Source organism: Berghia stephanieae, unplaced genomic scaffold (assembly GCF_034508935.2).
Source record: "Berghia stephanieae isolate SIO BIC M18660-M18661 unplaced genomic scaffold, UCSD_Bste_1.3 scaffold1250, whole genome shotgun sequence".
NCBI classification, from domain to species: domain Eukaryota; kingdom Metazoa; phylum Mollusca; class Gastropoda; order Nudibranchia; family Aeolidiidae; genus Berghia; species Berghia stephanieae.
The window spans coordinates 4,488-13,656 of record NW_027622236.1 but is presented as its reverse complement, the minus strand read 5'-3'; the positions used below and the strand labels follow the sequence as shown (position 1 = coordinate 13,656).

The window sequence follows — 9,169 nt, the reverse complement described above, 5'->3', positions numbered from 1 at the left end:
GCCCGCCCCCCGCCCCGCTCCCCGCCCCCCCCGCCCCCCGCCCCCCCCCCGCCCCGGGACCCCCACCCGCCGCCCGCCCCCCGCCCCCCCCCCCCGCCCCCCCCCCCCCCCCCCCGCCCCCGCCCCCCCCCGCCCCCGCCCGCCCCCCCCCGCCCCCCCCGCCCCCCGGCCCCCCCCCCCCCCCGCCCCCGCCCCCGCCCCGCCCCCCCGGCCCCCCGCCCCGCCCCCCCCCCCGCCCCCCCCCCCGCCCCGCCCCCCGCCCCCCCCCCCCCGCCCCCGCCCCCGCCCGCCCCCCGCCCCCCGCCCCCCCCGCCGCCCCGCCCCCCGCCCCCCGCCCCGCCCCCCCCCCCCCCCCGCCCGCCCCCCGCCCGCCCCCCGCCCCCCCCCGCCCCGCCCCCCCCCCCGCCCGCCGCCCCCCCCCGCCGCCCCCCCCCCCCCGCCCGCCCCCCTCCCCCGCCCACCGCCGCCGCCCCCCGCCGCGCCCGCCCCCCCCCCCCGCCCGCGCCCCCGCCCGCCCCCCGCCCCCCCCCCCCGCCGCCCCGCCCGCCCCCGCCCGCCCGCCCGCCCCCCCGCCCGCCCCCCCCCCCCCCCCCCCCGCCCCCCCCGCCCCCCGCCCCCCCCGCCGCCCCGCCCCGCCCCCCCCCCCCCCCCCGCCGCCCCCCCCCGCCCCCGCCCCCCCCCCCCCCGCCCGCCCCCCCCCGCCCCCCCGCCCCCCGCCCGCCCCCCCGCCCCCCGCCCCCGCCCGCCCCCCCGCTCCCCCCCGCCCCCCCCCCCCCCCCGCCCCGCCCCCCGCCGCCCCCCCCGCACCCCCCCGCCCCGCCCCCGCCCCGCCCGCCCCCCCGCCGCCCGCCCCCCCACGCGCCCGCCCCCCCCCCCCGCCCCCGCGCCCCCCCGCCCCCCCCCCCCGCCACCCCCCCCCCCCCCCCGCCGCCCGCCGCCCCGCCCCCCCCGCCCGCCCCCCCCGCCCCCCGCCCCCCCCCCCCCCCCGCCCGCCGCCCCGCCCCCGCCCGCCCCCCCCCCGCCCCCCCCGCCCCCGCCCCCCGCCCCCCCCGCCCCCCCCCCCGCCCGCCGCCCCCCCGCCCCCCACCCCGCCCCCCCCCCCGCCCCCGCCCCCCCGCCCCCCCGCCCGCCCGCCCCCCCCCGCCGCCCCTCCCCGCCCCCCGCCCCCCCCGCCGCCCCCCCCGCCCGCCCGCCCCCCGCCCGCCCCCCCCCCGCCCGCGCTCCCCCCGCCCCCGCGCCCCCGCCGCCCCCGCCCCCCCCCCCCCCCCCGTCCCCGCCCCCGCCCCCCCCCCGCGCGCCCCCCCCCCCCCCCACCGCCCCGCCCCCCCCCCGCCCGCCGCCCCCCCCGCCGCCCCGCCCGCCGCCCCCCCCACCGCCCCGACCCCGCCCCCCCCCCGCGCCCCGCCCCCGCCCCCGCGGCCCGCGCCCCCGCGCCCCCCGCGCCCCGCCCCCCCGCCCCCCGCCGCCGCCCCGCCCCGCCGCGCCCGCCCCCCCGCCCCCGCCCCGCCCCCCGCCGCCCCCCCCCCCCCCCCGCCGACCGCCCCGCCGCCCCCCCCCCGCCCGCCCCCCCCCCCGCCCGCCCGCCCCCGCGCCCCGCCCGCCGCCCGCCCGCCCCCCCGCCCCCCCGCCCCCCCCCCCCGCCCCCCCCCCCCCCCCGCCCGCCCGCCCCCCCCCCCCCCGCCCCGCCCGCCCGCGCCGCCCGCCCCCCGCCCCCCGCCCCGCCCCCTCCCCGCCGCCGCGCCCCCCCGCCCCCCGCCCCCCCGCCCCCCCCGCCCGCCCCCGCCCCCGCCCGCCCCGCCCGCCCCCCGCCCGCCGCCCGCGCCCCCCCCCCGCCCCCCGCCCCCGCCCCGCCCCCCGCCCCCCCCCCCCCCCGGCCCGCCCCCCCCCCCCCCCCCCGCCCGCCCCCCCCCGCGCCCCCGCCGCCGCCCCCCCCCCTGCCCCCGCCCCGCCCGGCGCCACCCCCGCCCCCCCCCCCCCTCCGCCCCGCCCCCCCCCCCCCCCGCCCCCCCCCACCCCCCCGCCCCCCGCCCCCCCCCCGCCCCCCGCCCCCCCCCCCCCCCCCCCCCCCCCCCCCCCCCCCCCCCCCCCGGCCCGCCCCCCCCGCCCCGCCGCCCCCCACCCGCCGCCCCCCCGCCCCCGCGCCCCGCCCGCCCCCCCGGCCGGGGGCCCGCGCCCCCGCCGCCGCCCCCCCCCCCGCCCCCCCCCCCCCCCCCCCCCCCGCCCCGCCCGCCCCGCCCCCCCCCCCCCGGCCGCCCCCCCCCCCGCCGCCGCCCCGCCGCCCGCCCCCGCCCCCGCCCGCCCCCCCCCCCCCGCCCCCCCCCCCCCCGCCGCGCCCCCCCGCCCCCCCGCCCCCCCGCCCCGCCCCCCTCCCCGCCGCCGCCCCCGCCCCCGCCCGCCCGCCGCCCGCCCCCCGCCCCCCCCCCGGGCGCCCCCCCGCGCCCCCCCCCGCCCCCCCCCCCCGCCCCCCCCCGCCCCCGCCCCCCCCCCCCCTCGCCCCCCCCCGCCCCCCCCCCCCCGCCCCCCGGGGCCCCCCCCCCCGCCCCCCCGCCCGCGCCCCCCCCCCCCCCCGCCCCCCGCCGCGCCCCCGCCCCCCCCCCCCGCCCCCCCCCCCCCGCCCCCCGCCCCCCCCGCCCGCCGCCCCCGCCCCCCCCTCCGCGCCCCCGCCCCCCCCCGGCCGCCCCCCCCCCCCCCCGCCCCCCACCCGCCCCCAGCTCCCCCCGCCCCGCCCCGCCCCCCCCTCCCCCCCCCCCCCCCCGCCCCCCCCCCCCCCGCCCCCCCCCCGCCCCCCCCCGCCCGCCCCGCCCCCCCCGCCCCCCCCCGCCCCCCCCCCCCCCCCCCCCCCCCGCCCCCCCCCCCCGCCCCCCCCCCCCCGCCCGCCCCCGGGGCCGCCCCCCCCCCCGCCCCCCCCCCCCCCCCCCCCCCCCCCCCCCCCCCCCCGCCCCCCCCCCCCCCCCCCCCGCCCCGCGCGCCCCCCCACCCCCCCCCCGGGCGCCCCGCGCGCGCCGCGCCGCCGCGCGCGCGCGCGGCCGCGCGCCGCGCCGCCCGCCGCCGCGCCGCGCGTCGGCCGCGCGCGCGCGCCCCGCCGGCCCCGCGCGGCCCCGCCGCGCGCGCCGGCCGCGCCGCGGCGCGCCGCGCGCGCGCGCGGCCCGCGCGCGCGGCCGCGCGCGACGCGCCGCGCGCCGCGCGCCGCCCGCCGCGCGCCGCCGCGCGCGCCCGCGCCCCGCGCGCGCCGCGCGCCGCGCCGGCGCGCGCGCCCGACCCGCGCCGCCGCCGCCGCGCCCCGCCGGCCCCGCCGGCCGCCGCGCGCGGCCGCCCGCCGCCGCCGACGCGCGCCCGCCGCGGCGCGCACCGCGCCCGCCCGCGGCCGCGCCGCCGCCGCCGCCGCGCGCGCCCGCCGCCGGGCCGCGCCGCGCGGCGCGCCGCGCCGCCGCCCCGCGCGCGCCGCCCCGCCCGCCCGCGGCGCCCGGCGCCCGCCCGCGCGCCCGCGCGCGCCCCGCGCGCGCCCGGCCGCCCCGCCGCGCGCGCCCCCGCGCGCGCCCGCCCGCCCCGCCCGGCCGCGCCCGCCGCCCCGCCGCGCGCGCCCGGGGCGCCGCGCGCGCCCCCGCGCGCGGCGCCGACCCGCGCGCGCGCCGCGCGCGCGCCGCCGCCGCCGCGGCCGCGCCCGCCCTCCCGCGCGGCCGCGCGCGCCGAGCGCGCGCGCGCGCCCGCCGTCGCGCGCGCGCGGCGCCGCGCGCGCGGCGCGCCGCGCGCGCGCGCTCGCGCGCCGCCGCGCGCGTCGCGCGCGCGCGCGACCGCGCGGCGCGGCGCGGCGCGCGCGCGCGCGCGCGCGCGCGCGCGCGCGCGCCGCGCGCGCCGCGCGCGCGCCCGCGCGCGCGCGCGCCCGCCGCCGCGCGCGCGCGCGCGCGCGCGCGCGCGGCGCGCGCGGCGCGCGGCGCGCGCCCGCGCGGGGCCGCGCGCGCGCGCGCGCGCGCGCGCCCGTCCCGGCGCGCGCCGCTCCGCGGCCGCCGCGCGCGCCGACGCGCGGCGCGCGCGCGGCGCGCCGCGCGCGCGCGCGCCGCGCGCGGCCGCGCGCGCGCCGCGCCGGCGGCTCGCGCGCGCCGCCGCGCGCGCGCCGCGCGCGCGCGCGCCGCGGGCGCGCCCGCGCGCGCGCGCGCGCGCGGCGACCGGCGCGCCGCGCCGCGCGCGCGCGCGCGCGCCGCACGGCCGCGCGCGCGCGCGCCGCGCCGCGCGCGCCGCCGCGCCTCCGCGCGCGCGGCGGCCGCCGCGCGCGCGCCGCGCGTCGCGCGCGGCGGCGCGGCGCGCGCCCGACGCGCGCGCGCGCCGCGGCCGCGCGCGGCGCCGCGCGCGCGCGACGTCCGCGCGCGCGCGCCGCCGCGCCGCGCCGCGCGCGCGCCGCGCGCGCGCCGCCGCGCGCGCCCTCGCCGGCCGCGCGCGGCCGGCGCGCGCGCCGCGCGCGCGCGCGCGCCGCTCGCGCGCGCGCCCGCGCGCGCCGCGCGCGCCGCGCGCGCGCGCGCCGCGCCGCGCGCGCGCCGCCCGCGCGCGTCCGGCCGCGGCCGCGCGCGCCGCGCGCGCGGCGCGCGCCGCGCGCGCGGTCGCGCCCGGCCGCGCGCGCCGCGGCGCGCGCGCGCGCGCGCCGCGCGCCGCGGCGCCAGGCGCCGCGCTCGCGCGCGCGCGCCGCGCCGGCGCGCGCGCGCGCGCGCGCGTCCCGCGGCGTCGCGCGCGTCGCTCGCGCGCGCCGACGCGCGCGCGGACGCGCCGCGCGCCGCCGCGCGGCGCGCGCGCGCGCGCGCGTCGCGCGCCGCGCCGCGCCGCGCGCGGCGCCGCGCGCGCGCCGCGCCGCGCGCGCGCCGCGCCGCGCGCGCGCGCGCGCCCGCGCGCGCGCGCGCCGCGCGCGCCGCGCGCGCGACGCGCCGCGGGCGCGCGGCGCGCGCGCGCGCGCCGCGCCGCGCGCGCGGCGCCGCCGCGCGCGCGCGCGCGCGCGCGCGCCGCCGCGCCGCCGCGCGCGCGCGCGCCGCGCGCGCGCGCGCGCGCGCGCGCCGCGCCGCGCGCGCGCCCGCGCGCGACGCCGCCGCGGGGCCGCGCGCGCTCGCCGCGGCGCGGCGCCGCGCGCGCGCGCGCGCGCGCGCCGCGCGCGCGGCGCGGAGCGCGCGACGCGCGCGCGGGGGGGGGGGGGGGGGGGGGGGGGGGGGGGGGGGGGGGGGGGGGGGGGGGGGGGGGGGGGGGGGGGGGGGGGGGGGGGGGGGGGGGGGGGGGGGGGGGGGGGGGGGGGGGGGGGGGGGGGGGGGGGGGGGGGGGGGGGGGGGGGGGGGGGGGGGGGGGGGGGGGGGGGGGGGGGGGGGGGGGGGGGGGGGGGGGGGGGGGGGGGGGGGGGGGGGGGGGGGGGGGGGGGGGGGGGGGGGGGGGGGGGGGGGGGGGGGGGGGGGGGGGGGGGGGGGGGGGGGGGGGGGGGGGGGGGGGGGGGGGGGGGGGGGGGGGGGGGGGGGGGGGGGGGGGGGGGGGGGGGGGGGGGGGGGGGGGGGGGGGGGGGGGGGGGGGGGGGGGGGGGGGGGGGGGGGGGGGGGGGGGGGGGGGGGGGGGGGGGGGGGGGGGGGGGGGGGGGGGGGGGGGGGGGGGGGGGGGGGGGGGGGGGGGGGGGGGGGGGGGGGGGGGGGGGGGGGGGGGGGGGGGGGGGGGGGGGGGGGGGGGGGGGGGGGGGGGGGGGGGGGGGGGGGGGGGGGGGGGGGGGGGGGGGGGGGGGGGGGGGGGGGGGGGGGGGGGGGGGGGGGGGGGGGGGGGGGGGGGGGGGGGGGGGGGGGGGGGGGGGGGGGGGGGGGGGGGGGGGGGGGGGGGGGGGGGGGGGGGGGGGGGGGGGGGGGGGGGGGGGGGGGGGGGGGGGGGGGGGGGGGGGGGGGGGGGGGGGGGGGGGGGGGGGGGGGGGGGGGGGGGGGGGGGGGGGGGGGGGGGGGGGGGGGGGGGGGGGGGGGGGGGGGGGGGGGGGGGGGGGGGGGGGGGGGGGGGGGGGGGGGGGGGGGGGGGGGGGGGGGGGGGGGGGGGGGGGGGGGGGGGGGGGGGGGGGGGGGGGGGGGGGGGGGGGGGGGGGGGGGGGGGGGGGGGGGGGGGGGGGGGGGGGGGGGGGGGGGGGGGGGGGGGGGGGGGGGGGGGGGGGGGGGGGGGGGGGGGGGGGGGGGGGGGGGGGGGGGGGGGGGGGGGGGGGGGGGGGGGGGGGGGGGGGGGGGGGGGGGGGGGGGGGGGGGGGGGGGGGGGGGGGGGGGGGGGGGGGGGGGGGGGGGGGGGGGGGGGGGGGGGGGGGGGGGGGGGGGGGGGGGGGGGGGGGGGGGGGGGGGGGGGGGGGGGGGGGGGGGGGGGGGGGGGGGGGGGGGGGGGGGGGGGGGGGGGGGGGGGGGGGGGGGGGGGGGGGGGGGGGGGGGGGCCCCCCCCCCCCCCCCCCCCCCCCCCCCCCCCCCCCCCCCCCCCCCCCCCCCCCCCCCCCCCCCCCCCCCCCCCCCCCCCCCCCCCCCCCCCCCCCCCCCCCCCCCCCCCCCCCCCCCCCCCCCCCCCCCCCCCCCCCCCCCCCCCCCCCCCCCCCCCCCCCCCCCCCCCCCCCCCCCCCCCCCCCCCCCCCCCCCCCCCCCCCCCCCCCCCCCCCCCCCCCCCCCCCCCCCCCCCCCCCCCCCCCCCCCCCCCCCCCCCCCCCCCCCCCCCCCCCCCCCCCCCCCCCCCCCCCCCCCCCCCCCCCCCCCCCCCCCCCCCCCCCCCCCCCCCCCCCCCCCCCCCCCCCCCCCCCCCCCCCCCCCCCCCCCCCCCCCCCCCCCCCCCCCCCCCCCCCCCCCCCCCCCCCCCCCCCCCCCCCCCCCCCCCCCCCCCCCCCCCCCCCCCCCCCCCCCCCCCCCCCCCCCCCCCCCCCCCCCCCCCCCCCCCCCCCCCCCCCCCCCCCCCCCCCCCCCCCCCCCCCCCCCCCCCCCCCCCCCCCCCCCCCCCCCCCCCCCCCCCCCCCCCCCCCCCCCCCCCCCCCCCCCCCCCCCCCCCCCCCCCCCCCCCCCCCCCCCCCCCCCCCCCCCCCCCCCCCCCCCCCCCCCCCCCCCCCCCCCCCCCCCCCCCCCCCCCCCCCCCCCCCCCCCCCCCCCCCCCCCCCCCCCCCCCCCCCCCCCCCCCCCCCCCCCCCCCCCCCCCCCCCCCCCCCCCCCCCCCCCCCCCCCCCCCCCCCCCCCCCCCCCCCCCCCCCCCCCCCCCCCCCCCCCCCCCCCCCCCCCCCCCCCCCCCCCCCCCCCCCCCCCCCCCCCCCCCCCCCCCCCCCCCCCCCCCCCCCCCCCCCCCCCCCCCCCCCCCCCCCCCCCCCCCCCCCCCCCCCCCCCCCCCCCCCCCCCCCCCCCCCCCCCCCCCCCCCCCCCCCCCCCCCCCCCCCCCCCCCCCCCCCCCCCCCCCCCCCCCCCCCCCCCCCCCCCCCCCCCCCCCCCCCCCCCCCCCCCCCCCCCCCCCCCCCCCCCCCCCCCCCCCCCCCCCCCCCCCCCCCCCCCCCCCCCCCCCCCCCCCCCCCCCCCCCCCCCCCCCCCCCCCCCCCCCCCCCCCCCCCCCCCCCCCCCCCCCCCCCCCCCCCCCCCCCCCCCCCCCCCCCCCCCCCCCCCCCCCCCCCCCCCCCCCCCCCCCCCCCCCCCCCCCCCCCCCCCCCCCCCCCCCCCCCCCCCCCCCCCCCCCCCCCCCCCCCCCCCGCGGCGCCGCGCGGCGCGCCCGCGCCGCGCGCCGCGCGCGCGCGCGCCGCCGCGCGCGCCGCGACGCGCGCGCCGCGCGGCGGCGCTGCGCGGCCCGACGCGCGCCCGCGCGGCGCGCGCGCGCGCGCCGCGCGCCGCGCGCGCGCCGGCGCCGCGCGCGCGCGCGCGCCGCGCGCGCCCGCCGCCGGCCGCGCGCCGCCGCGCGCGCGCGGCGCGCGCGCGCGCGCCGCCGCGGCCGGCGCGCGCCGCGCCGCGCGCCGCGGCCGCCGCGCGCCGCGGCCCCGGGCCCGCCGCGCGCGCGCGGCGCGCCGCCCGCGCCGCGCCCCGCGCGCGCGCGCCGCCGGCGCCGCCGCGGGGCGCCGCGCGCGCGCGCGCGCCCCCGTCGCGCCCCCCCCCCCCCGCCCCCCCCCCCGCCGCGCGCGCGCGCGCCGCGCGCGCCGCGCCGCGCCGCGCGCCGCGCGCGGCGCGGGCGGCGGCCCGCGCGCCGGCCCGCGCGGCCGCGCCGCGGCGCGCCGGGGGCCGCCGGCGCGCCGCCGCGCGCCGCGCGGGGCGCCCGCGCCGCGCGCCGCGGGCGCCGCGCGCGGCCCGGGGCGCGCCGCGCGGCGCGCGCGCGCGCGCGCGCGCCGCGCGGCCGCGCGCGCGCGGCGCGCCGCGCGCGTCGCGCCGCCGCGCGCCGCCGCGCCGCGGCCGCGCGCGCCGCGGGGGCCGCGCGCGCGCGCCCGCCGCGCCGCGGCGCGCGCGGGCGCTGCGGCGCGCGCCCGGCCGCGCGCGGCGCCGCGCGCGCGCGCCGCCGCGCGCGCCGCCGCGCGCGCCGCCGCGCCGCGCGCCGGGCGGGCGCGCGCGCGCGCGGCGCCGGCGCCCGCGCGCGCGCGCGCGCCGGGGCGCGCGGCGCGCGCGCGCGGGCGCGCGCGCGCGCGCGCGCGGCGCCGCGGGCGGCCCGCCCCGCGCGCGCGCGCGCGCCCGCGGCGGGCCGCGCGCCGCGCCGCCGCCGCGCGCGCGCGCGGCGCCGCGCGGCTCCGCGCGCCGCTCGCGCGACGCCGCGCGCCCGCGCGCGGGGGCGCGGCCGCGCGCCGGCGCGGGCCGGCGCGCCGCGCGCGCGCGGCGCGCCCCCGGGGCGCGCGCCGCGCGCGCGCGCCGCGCGCGCGCGCGCGCGCGCGCCGCCGCGCCGCGCCGGGGCGCGCGCGCCGCCGCGCGCCGCCGCGCGCGCGCGCGCGCCGCCCCGGGCGCGCCTCGCGGCGCGCGCGCCGCGCTGCGCGCCCCCGGGGCGCGCCGCCGCGCGCGCGCCCGCGCGCTCGCGCGCCGCGCGCGGCCGGCGCGCGCGCGCGCCGCGCGGCGCGCCGCGCCGCGCGCGCGCGCGCGCGCGCGGGGCGCGCGCCGCGCGCGCGCCCCGCGCGCGCGCGCGCGCGCGCGCGCGCGCCCGCGCCGCGCGCGCGCGCGCGGGGCCCGCGCGCCGGGGCGCGCGGCCCCGCGCGCGCGCGCGCGCG

The 9,169-nt window shown here is 99.1% G+C and overlaps 1 protein-coding gene across 1 annotated transcript; it reads left to right on the top strand.

Moving 5' to 3' along the window:
- Positions 1-4,124: 4,124 nt before the first annotated feature.
- On the top strand, positions 4,125-4,854 carry LOC144961019 (uncharacterized; the record flags this gene model as incomplete). Its single annotated transcript, XM_078894362.1, has 2 exons — positions 4,125-4,172; positions 4,802-4,854. Coding segments are annotated over 2 exons (101 nt in total), but the record flags the coding sequence as incomplete, so codon positions are not given.
- Positions 4,855-9,169: the final 4,315 nt, after the last annotated feature.